The 24,325-nt window shown below is 43.1% G+C and overlaps 1 protein-coding gene across 1 annotated transcript in view; it reads right to left on the bottom strand.

Annotated features, from left to right (window-relative positions):
• FAAH2 (fatty acid amide hydrolase 2) overlaps nt 1-12,047 on the bottom strand; it is a 35,546-nt gene extending 23,499 nt beyond the window's left edge. The window contains exons 1-6 of the mRNA XM_033947163.1: nt 11,733-12,047; nt 7,801-7,883; nt 5,117-5,253; nt 2,750-2,959; nt 1,028-1,147; nt 385-520 (exon numbers count right to left, since the gene is read on the bottom strand). Coding sequence (XP_033803054.1) covers nt 385-520; nt 1,028-1,147; nt 2,750-2,959; nt 5,117-5,253; nt 7,801-7,883; nt 11,733-11,966 — 920 coding nt within the window. The 5' untranslated portion in view covers nt 11,967-12,047. The remainder of the gene's footprint in view (nt 1-384; nt 521-1,027; nt 1,148-2,749; nt 2,960-5,116; nt 5,254-7,800; nt 7,884-11,732) is intronic.
• Nucleotides 12,048-24,325: the final 12,278 nt, after the last annotated feature.

Genomic DNA, 24,325 nt, shown 5'->3' with positions numbered 1-24,325 from the left:
TGGATAACTTGGCTACTCTCCAACTCTACCCATTAAGCTTTTCTATTCAAAGCAAGTGCTTGCATCATCCCCATGCTCACTCACAAATTATTACTGCTATCATACTCGCAGCAAGGTTCTGCACTTTTCCCTGCTACTTCTAGGGAAGTGAAATAATGTTGGGGGGGAGGCCCCTGGTAAGGGGGACCCACAAATATGTGTTTGCCTACGGCCCAATATGGTGTTACTCCAGCCCTGGCTTTGATTGTAACCACAGAAAGGCAGTTGATCAAATCCCATCCTCTCTCTTTCCCTATGTTCCACTCCAGTACCCGGTAAGTATGGCTATATCAGGAGGCTGTGGAATACATTTGAAACAAAGTAAAATACGATTAACAGACATACTTGCTAACTTCACTTCCTGCCATGACCCTCAGCATAGGCTCAAGGTCCTCAGCATATCGACACATGGGGCCCGTAGATAGCAAGTCCTTGTTAGCCTCGGTGGCATTAGGGAACTGGCCCTGATTAGGGACTACTCCTGAAACAAAATAGACATTTTTAGCAAGAATCACATAACAGTTAGCTCTATATTCTAATGCGTGAAATGCTGTTACATGTCTTGATCAAATGCTAATCCCAATACCCGGTCAAAACATTTTCTGCACTGAAGCAGAAAATAGAGGCTTACACTTCAATTACAAAATTCCTTGCTCATCCCATTATGATTTCAAGCACAGTAAATGCACAATTTTTATTATGAGGCTCATCATATTCTAAGGGTGCTCTACAACACTGTTTCGTGGTTTTCACAAATTAGGATAACACTAGACACTGTTCTTATAGCAACAATATTAAACACAATCCATCCCTACCACCAGCACCAGGAAGCTGACATTGTGCATCATCTTAGGTGAATTGTCAAATCAATGACAGTGTTGTCTCACGACAAAGGAATGTTTCTGTAAAAGCTATAGTCCTTCAGAATTCATTACCAAAGGAAGCTGTTCACATACAAAGGAGGTTTATAAGAAGTGACAGACATTACCTTGGGTGGGTTTATGTCCAAAGATACCATTGAAGAAGGCTGGCATTCGAATGCTTCCACCAATATCAGAACCTAACCCCATCACAGAGCCAGCAGCCCCAAGAATGCAGCCTTCACCCCCTGCACAAGACCACAGTTAAGTAAGTAAACAAATAAATTCAGAGTGGAGAATAAGGAGTCTCAAAACACCTACAACAAAGATAACAGAATATGTTTGGTGCATCATTTCACTGCTTGCTGAGAATTATTGTATTATGCAGGGCCTTGCAAAACAAATACACAAATGTTAGCTAACATATGTTTTTTTGACCCACGCCCCCAATTTTATAAAATTGGATGCCCAACTTTACACTTAGGCCCGGATTCTGCAAACGGCGTCCCAACTGTAGGCAGTGGTAAGCGTCCTACCACTGTCTAACCAGCCAATCGGGATGCACGTTTTGTTTTGTTTTTATAATGCTCCTGAGGCAGGCCGTCTACATTGGCAGCATCTCCATGAACCTAGGGAGGCCCGCATGCCCGCCTAAGCTCACCTAAGGCTAGGCGTAGTTTGCCACGGAAGCAGCCTTAGGAGAACCCAGACAGCTGTACGCATCTCCCTAGTCCAGCAGGAGACACGTACAATGTATGCCAACATAATGCTAGCCTACATTGTAAGTAGACGCGGCCGCTAAGCTTATCGCGGCAAGGGATCTTGTTTTCAAAAAGTACAAAGACTAGAGGAAACAGCACCATAAAGTAACAGAACAATACTTTTAAAACAGATAAGAAAATATTTTTTCACTCTGTGATTAGTTAAGATGTGGAACTCATTGCTGGAGGATGTGGTAAAAGCCGTTAATGTAGTTGGGTTTAAAAAAGGTTCAGACAAACTCCTGAAGTAAAATCCATAAACTGTTTTAAGGTAGACCTTGGAAAAGCCAAATCAGTAGCATGGAATTTTGTTGAGATTTGCCAGATTCTTGCAACCTGGATTGGCCCCTGTCGGAAACAGGATACTGGGCTAACCCAGTATGGCAATCATGTGGTAATATTTACATCTGACCTCAAGCTGGTATAACCTCTGCACTTTAAAACTAGACACGATTTCTTGCAGGATTTGTGGCAGTGGCATAGCCACAAGAGGGCCTCAGCTCCCTCTTCTTTCATGACCAGTGGGGATGTCAAGTCCCACCAGCCAAAGAAGTCGCCTACCTGGTTTTGTGCCTGCAGCAGCACTTAATTCACTAAGGCATGATTCGGCTGCTAATGCCAGTTCTCTCGTGCATGCTTAGTTCAGTTCTCTAGCTGAGCATGCACAGGAGCTAGCATTAGTGGCCAAAGTGCTGTTGCAGGAATGACCCAGGAGATGTCTTCAGGTGGCAGGGCTTGGCATCCCTTCCAGCAAAAGTAATATTTTATTGCAGTGGACGGCTGCGATTGCAGCTGCGTGGGGGGGGGGGAGGGGAGAGAAAAAAAAATCAGGACCTCTGTCCATTTTTGGGAACCCCCCAAAATGGGCCTCTGGTTATGCCTCTGATTTGTGCTAGTATTTTATAAAAAGATACATAGGCATCTATGCATCTTTACAAAATAGGGACAAAATACCCACCTCCGTGCCCTATTAACCTAGGCGCCCCATTATGAAATTAGCATCCAAGTGTATATCAATTCATTGGAAGCATCAGATTAATGTTCTGCACTTTTGGAAACCAGGCAAACATCTTTTAACACACAACTCACCAGAGCTTCCACCCACAATTCTCCGCACATCATACGGATTATTGCTTCTGCCATAGACATTGTTACTGGACTCGTACCACATACACAACTCGCTGCAGTTGGTGACTCCTAGGGGAATGGCGCCAGCTTGCTTTAACCGTGCCACTGCAATGGCGTCCGTACTGGAGATCACATTCCGGCGAGCTACCAGGCCAGCACTATTAGGCATTCCTGCAACATTGGGACAATCTGGATTAGATATATATATATGGTGGCAGTAGCATGCTTTATCAATCGCCTATCAAAATTATTAAGTGATGTACAACTTTCCAAGTTTATTAAAATTTGATATACTGCTTATAAAATGTCTAAGCGGTGTACATTATTAAAAATATTTTAAAAATATAAAATAAAATAGGTGATCACAATAACAAGGACATACAGACACGGTCAGGAGAGACAGAGGAAGAAAAAAAATATTTAATAGGAAAGAAAGACCAAAAAGGGAAACACAATGAGGAGGGAGGAATTCAAATCCTGTAATATAATCACACACACACAAAAAAAAAAAAAAAAATCAGAAACAAACAGGACAATATAATACAAATAATTCTTCACACATGGTAAATAGAAATATTAAAATCCCTCTTCCTTCAATTTAGGGGCCCTTTTATTAATGCTCTAGAAACTGGGTTTAACACATTGTACCATGGGATTTTACTGCACGCTAAGTACAGATTTAGTGGTTCTTTTCCTAAGGCGCGCTAGCTGTTTGAGCATGCGCTAAACACTAACGCATCCATTATAGTCTATGGACGAGTTAGCGTTCAGCACGCGCTAAAACAGCTAGCGTGCCTTAGTAAAAGGACCCCTTAATGCGGGAAGGGAGCTATGATAGAGATGTTTAAATGCATACATGGCATAAATGTGCATGAGTCGAGTCTCATTTGAAAGCAAGCTTTGGAATGAGAGGGCACAGGATGAAGTTGAGAGGTGATAGGCTCAGGAGTAATCTAAGGAAATATTTTTTTACAGAAAGGGTGGTAGATGCATGGAAGAGGTGGTGGAGACAGAGTGTTTATCAATTCAACAAAGCATGGGAGAGGCACGTGGGATCTCTTAGAGAGAGGAACAGATAATGGTTACTGTGGCTGACTTGGTAGTGCATCGATCACTGGTCCACAATCGGTTAAACAGTGATCCAGTCGGTATCTTTAGTGCTTCCAGACCCTAGAGACAAAGCAAAATACTAAACATTCCAGGCTGCACAATACCCTTAATGGGCAAAGCTCTTGGGACTATTTTTTATCTGTCTCCATCTGCTGGTAGATAGATATAACCCATTCGTTCTGGACTGGTCTGGCAAAGACATAATAAAAAAGTACCCTTGAAGCAGAAGAAGACAAGAGGGCTCAGTCTAAAACTCCTGCCAGAGCCTAACAATTAGAGAATTTGTTTCTAAGTATTTCAAGAGGTGAGTGGATCCAGTCAGCTTTATTGCAGTTCAAATACAGTAAAAAAAAAAAAAAAAAAAAAAATTTGTAACTGAATTCAACCTAGAAGGTGGCCTTTTGCGAGTGGAGAATGCATATTTTGCAAAAGCAGCTAGGCTGGACTGAGCTTTGTTAGTTACTGCTTGCAAAACTGGTACCCAGTAAAGGCTAATACCAATCAGACAAGCTGAATATCAAAAATTACTAAATTCCACCAGAAGATATTCAATCCTTAAATACCAGAGACTATGGAAAAATTACCACAGTGAGAGATGTTCATAAAAATTATGTTGAAAAAGACCTCAGTATTTCCAGGGATCGATATCACCTGGAAGTCTCTATGTCAGCTTCAAAGCTGCTATAGGAAATACATCCTTGGTCAAAAAAAAACTCCATTTATTTTATTGAAATTTTCAAAATTTTACAGTTCTGTCAATTCACTTTCAATGATAAAAAATCATTCAAGAGGGAAGAAAACAAGCACTTATCTGTGAAGATCTCTTGTCTCCGGTGGTTTATCTTCTTTGTATTCTTTACTTTTAATTTGTAGTTCTCTCCATTTTCCTATTGTTTCTAGTTGATTACGAATTGTTTTGTGAGTATTTGTTTATTGTCTCTCCCTTTTTAATTATAAATTGTAAATCGCTTAGAAGTTTTGATTTGCATTTCATCAAAAATTTTAATAAACTTGTAAAAATCAGAGCAGAGCATATTACAAATGCATGTAGTATCACATAGTGTTCCTGAAGATGGATAATGTTAAAATAATCAATAGATTTCCCGACAAGGCCCTGTTTCACTAAGTTGCTGCATCAGGGAAAACTATCGAGAAAAAGAGCTACTGCTTCAAAGACCTTTTTCGCAAAAAACAGTAAAGGATGTCATGAAAACATACCACGCAGTGCAAATGCTTCCTTCACAGTGATAGGAACACCTAAAAAGGGAAAATTCTCCTTCAGTGATTCCTCATCTTCCTCTCCTGTCAGCAGCATTTCATCAACTTGACGGGCTTCCTGCAAAGCCTCCTCATACCTGCATAAGAAAAGCAGATAAGAGATGCCAAAGGGGAGAAATTTTTAAGCAGGAGACTTTGGCTCTAATACATTACCCAGTTCATACCCTGTCTCATTCTGCATATGTCCCTCTCAAACATTTCTTTGCGAGCACTGCAACCATGGACAGCTTCAAATCTGGTGGCCCATGCTCCCTGTCTGTTATTCTCAAAGCAGGAATTTTTGTTTGCTGGTGTTCACATGTAGGAAGAAAAAACTGGTTGGCTACTGAGTTTCTCACATCCTGTGGAAGTTTCCTCATTTTTGGCAGGACATACCACTCGAAAGCTGGACTTTCCCACTCAACGTGGGAAATGTGATAGGTATGAGAGAGTCAGTTCAAAAGGTTAATGCAGATGGAATACAGCTTAGCAATAGTTAGGCTTCCCCATCTCTCTTGTCCGACTGATCGCTGTAAAAGTGACTCACACATGCACAGAGCCGGCAGAGGAAGCCCAAACAGCTGAGAGGCAGGGGAAGAAGCCTCCTGCCACAAAGGTGTTTGAGGCAGGAAACCTTTTATTTTAAATGGGCACAGATGTTGTATACGTTACACATACTCAATATCTGACTCATCTAAAAAATAAAAAAAAAAGTCCCGCCTCTCTGCCATCCTACTGACGAACAGGCACCAGGGACCAACCCCCCCCCCCACATACACAAAAAATCAGCAGGAGGGATGCCTACTCCCTCCTGCCAACAGAAGGACTCCCCCAACCGCCGCCCCTTGGTACCTTATTGGGAGCAGGAAAGAAGCACAGTCCCTCCAGCTCCAAAGCCCGCTGGTCCAAAATGGTGGGCCTTTCCTCTTCAGTGTATCATGTGATGTAGAGGGAGGGGCCTAAGACATTGACTGGCTCAGATGCTCAAGGCCCCTCCCCTTCTGATTGATGCCAATCAGTGCCTTAGGCCCCTCCCTATGCATCACAAGGCATACAAAGGGAGGAGCCTAAGGCCTTCCTGAGGAGAGAAGGCAAACTTTTCTCACACTGGGGCAGCGGGGAGGGCGTCAGCAGCCCTCCTGCTGCCGAGGGGGGGAAATCGGTCCTAGTGTGTCAGAGGGATGTCATTGGTCAAGAGGTTACACACACACACAGCATTTGTGCCCATTAAAAAAAGTTTAGCATGTTATAAATATTTTTGTATCGGTGGGACAAGCCAGCTTTGACTTGACCTATCGCTTTTTTCAGATCGCTAAAAGCGATCACTTTTTTTGTGCATCAAGAAGTCATGTCAGAGCATCAATCACTTTGCATTTCAATATTAATGTGCTTATTTGCATGGTCAAATCAGAAAACGAGCCGTCAGGCAGAAAGCCATACAGTGGGTCATTTCTGCATCAGGTAGGTAAATGAAATCGTCGCTAAACCAGTTAAAACTGGTTTAGCGGCGATCATTAGACAATCACTGAATTTAGTGCATCTGGCCTTTGGAAAGATATTTCAAGGCAGTGCTAACCTGCCTAAAGGTGCTTTCATTTAATTTATTTAATGCACCTATTAACTAATTTTAGACAACTTACAATAATACTTTCCCAATATTTAATTATATGCTAACATACCAGAGATGCAATAATATGATAATCTAGTGGCAATACTTATCTCATTATGTTTCACATGTGATTCAGAGTGAGCTAGGATCCCTATCAAAGCACCAGTGGAATCTAGCAGAGAGCACTTCAAAATCCACTGAGCTGGATTCTCCCTATGGTCTAGATCAGGGGTCTCAAAGTCCCTCCTTGAGGGCCGCAATCCAGTTAGGTTTTCAAGATTTCCCCAATGAATATGCATGAGATCTATGTGCATGCACTGCTTTCAATGCATATTCATTGGGGAAATCCTGAAAACCCGACTGGATTGCGGCCCTCAAGGAGGGACTATGAGATCCCTGGTCTAGATAAAGGCAGGGGAAGTGGGAGCGGGAGGGGGTATATATTTTGTTTTGGTATTATTCCTGATGGTAATGATGGATGGGGGAGGAAATTTTTATCTTTTGTATAGATACTGATTGATTATAAGTGCTTGGTTGATTATCATTATTTATATATAAATTGTATTGCACTTTTTGTTGGCATTAAAAACTAAATGAAGTTTAAAAAAAAAAAAAAAAAAAGAAGACAGGACATATTTGTAAGCCAAAGACCAGTATTTCACCAAAGGATTCCGACACTTTCCCTGGGAACACTGTTCTTACCAATCTCCTCTCCAATACAGTCTCCACTTTAAAGAAGTTTTCAGTTAAATAGCAAAGCCCAAAGATACAAAAAAAAGCTGTACAGCAAATAGGTTCGACCACACAGCCTTACACATTAGGTAGTATAGTTTCCTTCTATTTGAGGTTGAAATGACTTTATTTTATCTTGATAACCTTACTCTGCTATGCAAGCTTCTCTAGGTGGCAGACAAGCAAAAAAAAAAAGACTGGTGATATCACCTGCAGAGATTATTTATTTATTTTTTTTAAGTATTAAAGTCTGTTACTGTGTTTAGCAGGGTGCTGGTAAAGTCATTACATTCTCAGCACTCACCTTTCCTTCACTAGGGCATTTACCATTGGATTCACCTCCTTGATCCTGTTCACATATGCCTGAATAACATCAATGCACTTCACCTGTAAAAGAGAACATTTGGGCGATGAGAAGTCAGATCAGTGCCCCGAGTAGCTCAAGAGGTCCCAAGGACTTACTTTTTATCAATCTTATTTTCATACGAACTGCACTTCTCCACAGAAGTACACTGCTCCTTTCTCCCTGATTATCTCAATTCCTTCTACCCCAACTTCTCCCCAAAACTGAATCTGAGAAAATGGTGACAATAGCCAGTGACTGTCGGGCCTATGGACCCCATAGTGTCTCTATTGTATTCCTGTTCAACAAAAAACCTGTGCACAGGAGCAGGAAAGTGTGCACTGGCTCAAAGACCCAAAAGTAACTGGCTGTTCCCACTTTCTGGCCATGAACTATGGAAGGAAGAACCAGGGATCAAACAACAACAACAAAAAAAGGGAGTATGCACAGTCCCCTGGATTCTTTTTTTTTTTTTTTTAATTCTTTATTTATAATTTTCAAACATTATACAATAATATCAGTCAAAAAACAAAAATACAATGAACTGAAATCCTTTTCATCATAAAGGATCAAGAACACTTAGGGCTCCTTTTGCTAAGGTGCGCTAGCGTTTTTAGTGCACGCAGGAAATTACCACGCACTTCGCTTCTAGAACTAACGTCAGCTCAATGCTGGCATTAAGGTCTAGCACGCAGCAATGTAGCACGCGCTATTCCGTGCGTTAAAGCCCTAGTGCACCTTAGTAAAAGGAGCCCTTGATCCCTACTTTTAAGATAATAAACAACTTATCAAAGTATGGTTAGTCCACAATTACAGAGAACGGAGCTAAAGAATAGACTGAGAGACATCATAAGGATAAGTGAAAATAAAGACTCGGCTTGAAAACCCCAGAACCATTTATCATTAAGCAATCTTCACGATGAGGAGGTAATTAACCTTTAGTAGCAATAAATTTAGATAGCTGCTACGGCTCATAAAAAAAACATATCTATTCTGTTGATATACTAGTACACATTTGCAAGGGGAGCACAGAATGAAGGTCACTCCTAACTGCAAAGCCTGCGGTCTCAAAAGCAAAATCTGTTTTCTCCTTTTCTGGGTAGGCCTAGATACATCTGGGTACATCCTCACTTTATATGTCATGAAGGGAATCTCTCTGTATCTAAAAAACAATTTTAGCAACCATTCCCTATCTGGATCAATAGCGAAGGAAATTAATAATGTTGCAGGGACCTGGGCATCCATTTCCGACCGCTCCAGGAAATTAGTCAAGTCCAAACTGTCAGCAGAAAGATTCTGCTGATTAGGACTCTTGAGATATTACCTTCTTAGACAAATAATAGATTTTAGAGAGAGGCGGATATGTCTCAGGTACTTTCAAAATCTCATTTAAATACCTTTTAAACATATCCAATGCAAAGATAAACACTACTTTAGGAAAATTTATAACCCTAAGGTACACCTTCTAACTGCATTTTCCTACATTTCATACCTGAAATGCAAATTTCCGCTATCTTTAACCCAGACTAGGGCCTGTGCCTCCAAAGATTTCAACCTGGTATCACAGTCCACCAACTTGCTTTCCAGACTTGAGATTTTATTCTTTAATTCCAAGAGTTCAGCTAGCACTGATGTGCACCGGTAAGTGGCTGCATTTGCCCAAAGAAGACTGAAGATTCGATATAGCCTCCCATTATTGTTTCTATAGTAAAGACTTTGGGTCTCTGCAGAGGAGCAATTTCCATTCTGAGCTCCCCCGCAGTTACGGTTCCTTGGGCAGCTGATGAAATCCTAATAGCCTCCTCCTCGTGGGTTGGATCCACTTCCTCCACCGGCAACGTTGGTATCTACTCCTGGCGCCGCTCAGATTCAGATTCCCTACTCTGGTGGTGCATCAGGGGAGCGTCTCAGGCCGGCCCAACCTCCGACTGCACTTCTGTCGCCTCGGGACATGCTGGTGGATTCCGCTCCTCCAGAGATAAGGTGATATCCTCAATGGAGTAACTGCATGCCTCAGTCAGCATGCTTCCTCCTACCAAGGATTCTTCCGGCAACTGAGTTTGGGTGCCATGCTCCACAAAGGCGTCCATCGGTCCGGCTGGCAATGGCGATTCCTCCAGAAAAACCCGGAGTTTAGATTTTCTCTTTACCATCAAGTAAATTAAGGAAAACGATTCTCCTGCCGACAGCGTCTCCACATCTGCTTCAAACTGCCATCTTAAGTAAGCTCCGCCCTCTGAACCCGGGGGCAGATTCATGCACAAATGAATTAGTTACCAGAAGGTCTAGGGTTGCCGATTGCATAAGAGGTGGTAGATAAAAAAAAGGTACAGGATATTTTTATAGGGTTGGGGGGTACCATAAAAAGCATATACAGTAAAACCTTGGTTAACGAGCATAATTCGTTCCGAAAACATGCTTGTAATCCAAAATACTCATATATCAAAGTGAATTTCTCCATAAGAAATAATGGAAACTCAGACGATTCATTCCACAACCCAAAAGCTTTAATAAAAAATACAGTATGTACTTGTTGCTCATTTATAACAGTCACTACACTCCTGCAGCGTCAGAAAGAGAAGGGCCATCGGTTCAGTTGTGATGATGTGACACGTGTATTCGCACTGCAAAACCTTGCTCGTTTAGAACAATCAGTGCACTCCTGCAGTGTCAGAGAGAGATAAGAACCATCGGCTCAGTTATGACGTGTGTATACTGTATACACTTGTATTGCAAGACCTTGTTTGTTTATCAAGTTAAAATTTAATAAAATATTTTGCAAAACACTTGCATACCAAGTTACTTGCAATCCAAGGTTTTACTGTATATCTTACTACACATTACTCCTTTGTTAAAAGCACATGTATACTGGAAGGACTGGGCCGATTTCATGGTGTAAAGTTCAAAAAAATACATGGTTTCGTGTAATTCACTGTCCCTTCCCCCAATGATGCTTATGACTTGCGCCTATAATGTGCTACAATAAAACATGCCTATAATATAGCTTTTCTTGGCACATGAGCAAATTCATGTCTCGTTCCATTAAATATTCCACACACGTCAGTCGCTTTCTCCACTAACTGATCGGATGGTATTTCCGCAGATCTCGGCCTAGATGCACTAAACCCTCCGATCGTGTACCAATGGTCGCTAAACCAGTTTGACTGATTTAGTGACCGACCAAATTTGCCAACCCAATGTTCAAAATGGCTCACCATTTGGTGTGTGTGTTACCATCACAACAGCTCACAGGATTTTAACGCCGACCTGATAACCAGAAACGAACAGAACTTCCACAATATCCACATCATTAGGGTTACCAGATTTTATGATCATAAAATCCGGACCCATGGTCCTACCCCCCCTCCCCCCTCCCACACACACACAAGTTCACCGAATTCCACCCAGCCCTGCCCCAACCAAGTCACACCCCATTCCACCCCCCTCTTCTTGTGCTCGGAGCTGCGCCAGGAGGGCATCACTGCGTTGCATCCACACATGCGTAGATGCCCTTCCAACGCAGTCCCAAACTGGAAGCTTTTCAAAACCTGGACAAAGATCCGGGTTTTGAAAAGCCATCAAGATGCCTGGACAGTCCTCTAAAAAGAGGGTAAATCCGGACGTCTGGTAACCCTACACAGAATGCAAACAAAGATTGTTTTTCTGCTTAACTTCAACCAAACTACGATTCCCAGAAGGCTTCTGTGGGTCTCATATAACAAATAGCAGCAATTTATGTGACGGTAAAAGAAAGGGAGGGGGGGAATGGTTATATGGTTACACACAGCTCCAGTTTATAAGTCACTAGCAATAAAGACTGAGCCTCCTCGTTTTAACTGCTTCCATTTATAAGCAGACCAGCTTCCTAGGTTATTCACCCGAACTCCGCTCACCTTCCTCTGCCTGATCCGCCGCGCCAGCTCCACCCCTGGAAGCAGCAAAAGTGGTTCGGCAGGTGGACTTACGCTCCAGCTGCAGCCGCCGCCATCACCGCGCGCTGAAGGCGTGCGTCCGGGTACCCATTTCAAGATGCTACAGAGGCACGCGGACAGGGAGAGGAACGCGAGGAGAAGATTGAACACGCAGCGCAGGAGAAAGATGAAACAATGCTCCAGGCTACGTGACATGACTACAACAAATTCTAGGAACCCGGCTTGCGTTTCCTCCCAGCATGCCGTGTGGCGCAGGCTGACGACACAGGAGGAATCAAATGCTGTCCAGTAATCTAATATAATAAAGCCCTAAGCGCGCATGTGCACTCCCACCTGCGTGCTGCCTAGAAGCATTAATTAAAGTGTTGTGTAATATCTATGTAACATATGACAGCTCTAATTAAGAAAATTTCATAATAAATATTTGTGTGAAAAACTCAGACCCTGAACCCGTGAATTAGTGACAACACCAACTGAGGTTCAATAGGGGACCATCATAGTTTTCACTGTCCCCCTAATACCATCCAAATATGTTGAAACAATAAATACAACAAAGTACTTATCTGAATCAGATGGTATTACGTCAATATGGAACCTCAGAGGAGTTAAAGTGACTTGTGCAGCTAAAAACAATTTCTGTGTTGATTGTAGAAAAATTCACTCTAATGACCCTGTCCCCCCGACTCGAGTTTCAAGTCTTCTTCAGGGAAGGACACTAATAATCAAAAACAAAAATAACTATTAGAAATATCTATGTAACCCTGGTCTCACACTCAGTCTTTGGGTAAGGTGACCATACGTCCCGTTTTCAACGGGATAGTCCCATTATTGGACCAACCGTCCCGTTGTCCCGAGCCACCGCTTCGGGACGCCGAAATGTTCCGTTTTCAGGGACAGCGTCCCGAAGCTGTGCACGGGGACAAGGGGACGGTCGGTCCAGCACCAAACCCCTGCAGTGTTCTCCGCGCCCGGCTAATCCTTCTGTTGCCGCCACCGATGCTCTTTCCCGGGCTGACTTCAGCATGCAAACTGAACCCACGCTCTGGGCTCTAACATGTGCGTGCCAGCTTCCCTTCTCTTCCCTGCGAAACCGGAAGTTACGTCCCGGGGGGAGGAGAAGAGAAGGGAAGCCGGCACGTACACATTAGAGCCTCGGAGCAGGAGTTCACTACGGGCAGCGATGGAGGGAAGCTAAGCGAGACACAGAGGGAAGCTTGCAACTTGCTTCAGGCCTTCCTCGCTGCCGGGTCTGACTCCTTCCTACATTCTGTTTCTGCGAAGGCAGGACCCGTCAACGAGGAAGGCCCGAAGCAAGGAAGAGCAGCAAGTTATAAGCTTCCCTCCATCGCTGACCTATGAAAGATAGGTCATCAATGGAGGGAAGCTTGTGACTCTGCTGATGGGAGGGATGGGAAGAGAAATGATGCTACTGCACCCAAGGGGGGGATGTGGAAATAGAAAACATGTGCTGCTGCACCCAAGGGGGGAGGGGGGAATAGAAAAGCTGCTGCTGCACCCAAGGGGGGGATAGGGGAAGAGAAAAGCTGCTGCTGCTGCACCCAAGGGGGGAATAGAAAAGCTGCTGCTGCTGCACCCAAGGGGGAGGGGGAAGGAGAAAAGCTGCTGCTACTGCACCCAAGGGGGGAAGGGGGAATAGAAAAGCTGCTGCTGCTGCACCCAAGGGGGGAGGGGAGAAGAGAAAAGCTGCTGCTGCTGCATCCAAGGAGGGGGGGAGAGAGGAAGAGCAAAGCTGCTACTGCACCCAATTGGGGAGGGGATAGGGGAAGAGAAGTAGCTGCTGCTGCACCCAACTGGGAAGAGAGAGGGGAAAAGGAAGACCAGGGAAGGGAGAGGAGAGGAAAGATATGCCAAGACCATGGGAGGGAGGGAAGGGAAAGGAGCTACCAGACCATGGAGGGGGGAGATATGTCAGGGTATATGGGGGGAGGGGGAGGAGACAGATGCCAGATCAGGAGGAAGGAAGGAGAGAAAGGAAGAAGAGATGCCAGATAATGGAGTGGGAGGGGGAGATGGAAGGAGAGGAGAGAGATCGGAAGGAGATAGAGATGCCAGACCATGGGGTGGAGTGGGAAGGAAGGAAGGAAAGGAGAAGAGAGAGATGCCAGAGCATAGGGGAGGGGGTGGAGACAAAGACTGGAAGGCAGTGATGGGACATAGGAAGGAGGAATCGAGGACACTAAGGATATAGGAAGGAAGGAGGGAGGGAGGGAATAGAAAGGGACAATTGTTGGGTCTGAGTACAGAAAGAAAGAAATGAAAGAAAGGATGCACAGTCAGAAGGAAACGCAACAAGAGACTCATGAAAACACCAGACCGCAAAGGTAGGAAAAATGATTTTATTTTCAATTAAGTTATCAAAATGTGTCAGTTTTGAGAATTTATATCTGCTGTCTATATTTTGCACTATATTTTTCTATAGTTACTGAGGTGACATTGCATATTTTAAAGTCATTTGCCTTGACATCTTTGAAACCCCGCAAATATAAATTATAATTAACATTTTCTCTGCGTATAGTGTGCTTTGTAGGTTTTTTTAATTTTAAGGTTACCATCATGAATTAATATGAAGATATTATGTGTACATGAAAAATGAATGGAAGAAATTGGGGCGGGGCTAGGGCAGGGTTGGGGCAGGGCTAGGGTGGGATTTGGGCGAGGCTAGGGCGGAATTGGGGGCGGGACTGAGAATTAATAAATGGTCACCTTATCTTTGGGTCAAGGACCCATGACCAGAGCGAACAAAAAAATGTAACAATCAGGATGTCTCTGAGCTCGGGGTAGACCGGGTCTTAGGATTACCAGATGTAAAGGTAAACCCAGACATGACCTCTTTTTAGAGCTCTGACAGATTTTCCAAAACTACTACTACTACTATTTATTATTTCTATAGCGCTGAAAGGCATACGCAGCTCTGTACATTTTAACAGCAATTTATCCGGGTTTTGGAAGGTTCCAAGCTTGGGGTTGTATCTGGAGAGCCACCGAGCGTGCGCAAATGCGACATGATGACTCAAAGGCCCTCCACACCTGGTAGGGTTACCAGATTTGTTCCTGCAAAAAAAAAAAAAGAGGACAAGTGGCCCTGTGCACCCAGAATTTTCCCTGCCTCCCAGCATCAACCACCCTTTCCATGAAAAACAATTTCCTAACATTACTCCTAAGTCTGCATTCCTGCAACCTCAGTTTAGCCGCGGGAGACGCGGCGCTGTGCTGCCTCTTCTTTCTGCTGCCGCGAGCATGGGCCGTGCACATGCGCACTCCTATCTGCGGGTCCCTAAAGCGGCACGGAAAACGGGAGCACGCAGGTGGGAGTGCACATGCGCGCTAAGGCTTTTATTATATTAGATACGAGACAAAAAATATAGAATCTACCAAGTGACCATGGAGTTAATAAATATTTTAAGGAGAATACATATTTTTAGAAAAAAGGCAACACTTATGGTGGGTGAAACTAGCCACCACCAAAGTTGGTGTATTGAATGTAAACTCCCGATGCCCGCTGGTAGAGGCGTTTCAATCCTAAACGGATCTTCCTCGGGGGATAGTTAAGAGTTGCTGCCTCTCCCTATAAAGACATCAAATGCAAACAAATGCTCATTGAAGGGCTTCGGTGCTGTGACCTTTCCTTTCTGAACACTCTACCAAAGCCCTTATCCATACTCTCATCACCTCTTGCTTAGATTACTGCAACTTGCTTCTCTCAGGTCTTCCACTCAACCATTTCTCTCCCCTTCAATCCATGCAAAATTCTGTTGCATGACTTTTATTCTGTGAGAGCCTCCATGCTCATATTACCCCTCTCCTCAAGTCACTTCACTGGCTCCTCATCCATTTCCAAATACAGTTCAAACTCCTCTTACTGGCCTACCAGTGCACTAACTCTGCAGCCCCTCAATATATTTCCACATTTCTCTCCCCCTATGCTCCCACCCATGAGCTCCGTTGATTGGGCAAGTTCTTCCTATCCATACTTTTTCCTCCACTGCCTACTTCAGAATTTGTCCTTTTTATCTTGCTGTCTTATGCATGGAATAAGCTGCCCGAGTCTTTTACGGCAGGCACCATCTCTAGCAGTATTCAAATCCATGGCTAAATGCCCTCTTTTTTGATGTTGCTTTCAACACCTAACTCCCACTCTCTATAAAATTACCTACTGTATGTCCATTCTATCATTCTCTGCAAGAAACTCCCCAACCCCCTTATGTGTCCTGTCTGTTAGTCCAAATAAAATTGTAAGCTCTTCTGAGAAGGGACCATCTGTTGCTTGTTGAATGTACAGCACTGTGTACACTTTTCAGCACTATAGAAATGATAAATAGTAGTAAGTGGTCCTCACTCCATATGTTTACCTCTCACTACGGTTTAGAACACAGTTCCATAAGAGACAGTCGGTTTGGGCAAACAGTTCTACTGAATCTATTCTCTACTTAATGCCAATTTTCCCTCCAATCCTATGCATTTTTGCCAGGCTCCTGTATATTCAATGTTTAACCTCTTCCAGAGGTGACATCCTGGAAACTTGGGAGTCCCACATGTGAGAATATTATGCCTGCTTGTCCTTGGAGAAAGCAAAGATATTTACCTGTAGCAGGAGGTCTTTGTTGTCTCCTCTCCATGACATCTTGGGTGTTTCCAGTGCAAAGAATCTGTACTTTTCAAAAGCATGACCAGTTCCAATCGTGCGTTCCACAAGTGGCTTGTCTTTAATTTTCCTCTTAATTACATTACATTACATTAGTGATTTCTATTCCGCCATTACCTTGCAGTTCAAGGCGGATTACATCCAAACTAAAAACAAGAATTACATTTCAACTTTGAAGTAATAGATTAAATGATGAGATAAAATTTTAAGGGATAATTATGGGTTTTAGATAATGTTTGGTAACTAGAAAAATGAGAGAGTACTAAGGGTTTATAGAGTGTTGGATGTTGGGTTAGGATTGTTGTGCTGGATAGGTTTAACTTGTTTTTTGAAGAGTATGGTTTTAATTTCTTTCTTGAAGGTTTTGTAATCTGTGGTTGAAGATAACAGAGTGGTGAGTTGTTTGTCCAACTTAGCTGCTTTGGAGGCTATTAAGTTGTCATAGAGTTCTTTTCGTTTGACATTTTTGGATGGTGGGTAATAGAATAGTGAATGGGTTCTTCTGTGTCTGATTGAGGAGGATTAATGACACTCTTGTGTTCGATAATCCTCAGATTGAGTCTCCTTTTTGTCTTGCCAGTATACATAAGATTACATGGAGCGATAACAACATAAACCACACCAACATGGCCATGTCAGGCTTTTAACTGTTTATGTATTTGTGATTTTATATGGTAAGTGGGTTTTGCATTGGAGTTTTGGACCTCTGTTCCAATCTACTGTTGTTTTGGATCCTGTGGATCAGCTGCCCATTTGTTTTCCAGGAACAGGTCACTGCAGACTTTGGTAAGGGCAGTCTTTGCGGAGTGTTGGGGGGCGAAAGACAGATTATAGCGGATCAAGAGACGAGATGACGTCTAGGCAGCAACAGAGGAAAGCACATTCAAGTAGCTTGAATGGAAGGAGGAAGACAGGTAAAACCAAAGACACTGTGGAGAAAATGATCACTGTAACCAGGGTTAAAAGTTACTTGAGTGTGAAAAACAGGGTTTAAAGAAGATTTTGAAGGGTTTTTGAAGCAGAGAGGATCTGGAATGTAAGAACTGTGGGGTTTTTTCCCCTATTTTGAGAGGTTTGGTTTGTGTGTCTTTTGTATTGGTGCAATTTTGGTTTTCTGTTGCTGATCTGCACAGGTTTGCTGTCCTAGTGTAGACTCAGAGTTCAGCATCAGATTTGACAGTTGGGAGGGTGACTTGGATCTGTGTGCAGATAGTTTGGTTTCTGTGCCTTATAGCTGGTTTTATTGAATTTTGAATAGGAATTGGAGGTTTTGGTTGAAGTTGAGGTTTGATATATAGATTCTGGTATTTATCCAAGGGTGAAAATATTTCTTTCAGGCTGATGTGAAGAATTGTTTTATCTGTGAAATATCTGATGCTAGAAATAGTCTGTGAGAATCTTCTGGGAAGTGTTTTGAGAGATTCTCTGAGTGACAAATCTGTGGTGCTGATGTTTGGAGAAAATTTTACGAAAGGTCCTGTGTGAGATTCCTATGTAATGTTGTGAGAGAAATATTGGTGAAGCAAGGTTGTGAACTGCTTTTGAAACCTGATTTTTGGAGAAGTTAATGAGATGTCCTGTGACAGATTTCTGTGGAATGTTGTGAGAGACTATTAATGAAGCAAAGTTGTGAAACTGCCTTAAAAATCTTTTTTGGGGAATAATTTCTGTAAAGATTTTTGGGATTTTGGGAAAAGATTTATTTGTATGAAATGTTTAGAAGGATGAGTTTTGTGATTATATATAGGAAATTCTGGGGAGGGAAAAAGTATAGGGAACATCAATTATCTGGGGGTTTTTTAGCTTAGAAAGTATTTTAGGCAACTTTGGGGTTATTAGATTAGGATAGGGTTTTCCCTTATTGATTTGTTTTAGTCAGAGTAGTAGGTTGGTTCCAGGAAGAGAGAGTCTGCTAGCAACAGCGGGCCTACGTGGTACCCCTACATAAAACCTTTCAAATACCCTAACCTGAAAAAAAACTCCAAGAAGAACTATACAGAGGGGAAGTAGAATTTATTTGTCTAGATTTGATATACAGCATTTGTTTATTAAATATTATTTCTAATTTAAATTCTGAATCCTTAGTGCTTCTTTATATCTATTTTGTTTATGGTTTAATTAACATTTTTTATTTCCAGGTTACATTACATTTTATTATTACATTCATTATTATAGTTTTATGTAATTCACTCCTCCTGGGGAAAGGTATCAATTTAACCCTCGGTGCTCATGACTACAAAATACTTTTTACCTCAGTCTGAGAAGGAGGGGGTTACATCAAGATGCAGGCTTTATTAAAAGTTCAGTCCAAAAATCCACAAAAATAAATATCTAGGACCCAAACCGTTGGGGACTATGGGCCCAACACGGTCTGTGTTTCAACAAAACTGTCTTCCTCAGGGGTCCCTAAAGGTCCTGGCTCAGAAACTCGTGGATAAGAAGTGATTCTTGGCAAAACTCTGCACAGTTGAGAAGTTCTCAATAGCGGGAGACAGGGCAATAGTTGGAAGGGCAGGTGGAGTCCAGTGAGGTTTTTTTTTGAGAAGCAGCTTAACCACTGCATGTTGCAGTTTAACCATTCCCAATAACTGTAACCCCTACCCTAACATTTTGTTTGTCTTTATTAATTAGATTGTGAGCTCATTTGTGCAGGGACCGTCTCCTTTGTGACTAGTATAGTGCTGCATATGTCTGGTAGCGCTCTAGAAATAATAGTAGTAGTAGTAGTGTTCTCTGAGGACAGCAGGCATATATTCTCACAGCCAGCCCACCTCCCCTAGTTGGCTTCTTAGTTTTGCTACTGAACTGATGGTCCCATGAGCCATCAGGTAGGAAGACACCGGCCTAAAGATTTAAAGTTGTATAGAAAGAATGGGTAGCGAGATGTTAAAAATTAAACTTTTATGGCAAAGCTTCTTTTCAAAAAACCTTCCTGAGTGCTGACAGTGTACTTGGCAGTGTCTGTACCAGGTTCCATGAATGACAACACCCACATGTGAGAATATATGCTTGCTGTCCTCGGAGAACACTTGCTACAGGTGCTATACCTGTAAAAAATATGTAAACTTTTGATTGTATCCTCAGTAAAGCAGTATATCAAATCCCATCCCTTTTCCCATTCAGTGCACCCTGGACATAAAAGTTAGTGTAGCATTGAAGCTTTTTTCAAGTATAGTCACAAGATGGCAGCATTGCTTCAGTCATCAGCGACCCACAACCTAAGTTGCCAGTCTCTTGCTGAGCACACCAGGTGAATGGTAGTGGTGATGATGATGACAAGAGAAAACCACACAGGGAGAATACTTAAGGGCCGATGCTCAAAACTACCGCCAGAATTAATATGAGGTTAATTGCCCACACATTATACAGTGCTGAATGCTCAAAGGGCTTGAGCACCAGTGTTAATGTGCATGCTAAAGATGGCTGCAAATTGTATTTAAATGGATATTGATGAGGTCAGTAAGTATTCCTTCTCAATGCACAAATGAAAGGGTTGCAATGAACAGAAAGAACTGATAGCTCTAACACCGAAAATTTACTGCCAGGTCATGGGTAGTGTAGAAAGTTTTCAGGAGCAGATTTCTTGTCAATTTTCCACATTGAGCTCTGAGTTTTGTCCTGTTTTGCAAGCAGAAGTAAGCCTGGACAACTTTAAGCGCGGATAGTAAGAAACAAGCGTGTGCAAACCTGAGCAAAGCCAAAAGTAAAAGCTCACATTGATGCGTGCTTTTCTGCACTTAAATAGGAGTCTTTCAAAAATTTTAAGTGCAAACAATTCTTGAAAAGCTCGTGCTTAAAAGTGCAAAAGAAAAGCACCACTGTGTGCACAAGAGCTGCACTTGCCCCCAAACCCAGACATGTTCCTCCCCTTGCTTTCAGTTTGTTCCCCATATGTTAGCACAAATTAAGTGAACATATTATTTCCATATCATTTCCTTTGAGCATCACTTAATTATTTTTCTGTGCTGTTGTGCTATGGAGTTTTGTGTTGTGGGCTTTAGCACCCAGCTTTGAGCATTGGCTCCATCATTTGTTAAATTATTTATATCCCACTTACAGCCTAAGTGGTTTACATTTAGATACTCAAGCATTTTTTCCCTATCTATCCCAGTGGGCTCACATTCTACCTAATGGCGCTCATAATCAAAACTTTAAAATGTCTAAAAACCCGCCTAAGTCAGCACTTGGATGTCCTAATAGACAGGACGTCCAAGTGCCAATGATCAAAACCGATTTTCTGGACGTCTAGTGGGACTTCTAACCCACTGTGCATCCAGAGTAGAAATGGGTGTGTTGGGAGGCGGGGAATGGGTGGGATTAGACTTGGATGTCCTGCTGCTATAATCAAACCTTTCCCTGGCTGTCTTGGATGGAACTTTAGACATTTTCACCTAGACCTGTTTGAGAAGCATCTAAGTGCCAAAAGGGTACTCAAACTGACTAGGGATTAAATAATACTCCTCCAGTGGTCATTGATCCCCTCCCATCCCAAAAAATTTTGAATAAATACCTGGCTCTAGAACAGCAGCACTTGATATGGCAAAGACTAGTAGAGCATCACACAAGTGTCTTACGTAGACAGGTAGGTGGGCTAGTGAACCATACAGAGGAGGAGCTAGGCCCAAAATCCACTCTAACTGCTACATTTAAAGTGTGAGCCCACCAAAACCCTACAATACTGCTACATAGGTGCTACCTACAGCTATAAGGGCTATTGAGGTAGTGGACAGGTGGGTATATTAGGTTTTAAGGGAGTTTTGCAGACCTCACCATACATTAGAAGGGAGTTATGGTGAGATGTACTTCTGGCAATGTTTAGGTGAAGTTCACATAAATGATTGAAATTCCACTCTTAACGCTCCAGCATGCGTCTCCTGCTCTTCACCCTCATGTTACCAATGATATCATCAGTAGGCGGGGCCAGCTCTGTCTTGAAATAGCTCAGAAATGATTGAAACATATGTCAAGCAGATAACTTCTCTTATTCCTTCAGTTTTTCTACATTCAGTGTGAAGTAGAGGAGTAGCCTAGTGGTTAGAGGACTCGGCTGACAGCCAGGTAAGCTCAGTTCAAGTCCTCTGCTGTTTCTTGTGATCTTGGGCAAGTCATTTATCCTTCCCTTCAGTGGTGTAGTAAGGGGGGGCAGTCTACCCCATGCTTAAGGCCTGCAGGTTCCCACATCACCTATCAAGACCTGTTGCTTGGGATCTTAATATCATTCTCTCTGCTCTCATGAAATCTCCCTTTGAGCCGCTTTCATCTTGCTGTCTCAAACTTCTAATTTGGAAAATTGTTCTCCTCATAGCCCTCAAGTGTGCACGCCGTGTGTGTGAAATTCAAACCCTTGTATTGGATCCTTCCTGTACAAGTATCAAGACAGGTAGTCCTTTGAATGCATCAAAATTCTTCCCTAAAGTAGTCTCAGAATTCCACTTCAACCAATCCATTGCGTTGCCTGTATTCTTTCCAAAGCCGCATTCCCATCGTGGAGAAGCAGCCCTTCACACCTTAGAATGCAAGCGTGCTCTGGCACACTACATGGAACGAACTAAACCACATAGAAGGTCCTCCCAGCTCTTTGTTGCCTTTGATTCTAATAGGCTAGGAGTTGCTGTTTCCAAGAGAACCATCTCCACTTGGCTAGCAGACTGTATCGCCAAGTTTTATTTTTTTAAGTTTCCAAGCTTTATTTAAAATTTGATATACCGCTTTAAAAACAATTGTCTCCTTTCTGTATAATTAGGCTGGGTTGACGCTGTACAGGTTATGGCTACCCTTGGTAGCTCATTTTCGCTTTGCATCTATTGATGACATCTGCAAAGTGGCCGTAGTTACACATCTCCTCAAAAATCCCTCACGCACGTCCTTCCCCTTCCCCCGTACCTCTTTCATTTTCCCGGCGCAAACAGCATCAAGAACTTGCTGCCCGCGTCGGCGTCGGCTTTCTCCAATGTCACTCTGGGTCCCGCGCCTAGGATGGGATGTCAGAAGGAGCCCCAACACAATGCGAGCAGCAAGACTGTGAGGCTGCTCGTGCTGGGAAAAATGATAGAGGTACGGGGAAAGGGAAGGGGGCGCGCATGGCAGGGCGGGATCTGGAAGGGGTGAGGAGAGGCGCCACGCACCCTTGCTACGCCACTGCTTTCTTTGTCTCGGGTACAAACTTAAATTGTAAGCCTCTGGGGCAGCCAAATACCTGCTGTACCTGAATGTGACTCTTCAAAATGTTGGAAAGGTGTCCAAATAATCACTATTTTAATTTCCATAAGCTTCTGTATGTGTATAAATTCAAATTATAAAAGGGAAATCTACCAAAGATCTAGAAACAGAACGAAATTTAAAAAAAAATGAGTGATCAGAGGTGCCATCATGTAAAATGTAACCTTAATTATATAATGTGGTTCCATCATTCGTAGTACATTACAAGTGTCACTCCAGTAACAGTTGCAAGAGCAAGGAAACCGGAGACCTTTCAGTTGCCTTCTCACAGTGTTTCCCCAAGTCAGTCCTGGAGTACCCCCTTGCCAGTCCTGTTTTCAGGATATCCACAATGAATATGCATGAAAGAAATTTGCACGCAAGGGAGACAGTGTATGCAAATCAATATCAATATGCATATTCATTGTGGACATCCTAAAAACCTGACTGGCAAGGGGTTACTCCAGGATTAACTTGGGAAACACTGCTCTATAACATTCAAATCCATTTATTAATTGGAATCTTTTATATACACAAATACTACATAATAAATACAGTTTATGGAAATGAAGCTGTACAATTGGTTACCATTTGTCACTGGATGCTAACTCATTAATAATGCTGACCAAGTAAAGAACACATACTTTGGATTCTTGCCCAGAAATAGCTAAGAAAAATAAATTGAATTGAATCAGGTTGGGCAGACTGGATGGACCATTCGGGTCTTTATCTGCCGTCATCTACTATGCTACTATGTTACTAAACTTTGAAATCCATTTTCCCTGTGCAGTTATGAAGACTACGTAAAACTAGTAAACTGAGTAAGCCTGATTTTGGGTCATATTTACTAAAGAGTGCTTGCTCACAGAAAATGGTGTGCACTAACATTTTTACCACACGCTATTAGTAAACATGACACTTTGAAATCAAACAGGCCTAGAATTCACAAAAGGATCCTTTAATTATATATATATATATATATATATATACTAGTGTTTAAGCCCGTTACATTAACGGGTGCTAGAAAGCAGCCCCCGTTCCCTCTCCCCCTCCAGTTCCTCCCTAACTGTCTCTCCGTGGCCCCCCTTCTGTCTTTCCCCTAAGCAAAACGATCTGCCTCCCAGCACACCCCTTCCCCCGAAGCAGCCCCCTTTCCCTCTACCCCTCCAATTCCTCCCTGTCTCTCCGTGGCCCCCCATTTTGTCTCCCCCCCAAGCAAAGCTATCTACCTCCCAGCACACCCCTCCCCCAAAGCAGACCCCTTTCCCTCTGCCCCTCCAATTCCTCCCTGACTGTCTCTCCTTGGCCCCCCTTCTGTCTCCCCCCCCAAGCAAAGCTGTCTGCCTCCAAACACACCCCTCCCCCAAAGCAGGTCCCTTTCCCTCTCCCGCTCCAGTTCCTCCCTGTCTCTCCGTGGCCCCCCTTCTGTCTTCCCCCACAAGCAAAGCTGTCTGCCTCCAAGCACACCCCTCCCCCAAAGCAGGCCCCTTTCCCTCTCCAGTTCCTCCCTGTCTCTCCGTGGCCTCCCTTCTGTCTTCCCCCCCTAAGCAAAACGATCTGCCTCCCAGCACACCCCTCCCCCAAAGCAACCCCCTTTCCCCTCCTGTGAGAATGTTTACCTGCATGGGCCACCTGCAGCACCCTCCAGCCGTTCCTCTGAGCTGAAACTCCTTCACTCACCTCTGGCCTACAC

Source organism: Geotrypetes seraphini, chromosome 5 (genome assembly GCF_902459505.1).
Source record: "Geotrypetes seraphini chromosome 5, aGeoSer1.1, whole genome shotgun sequence".
NCBI lineage: Eukaryota > Metazoa > Chordata > Amphibia > Gymnophiona > Dermophiidae > Geotrypetes > Geotrypetes seraphini.
This window is presented reverse-complemented; position numbering and strand designations above follow the sequence as displayed.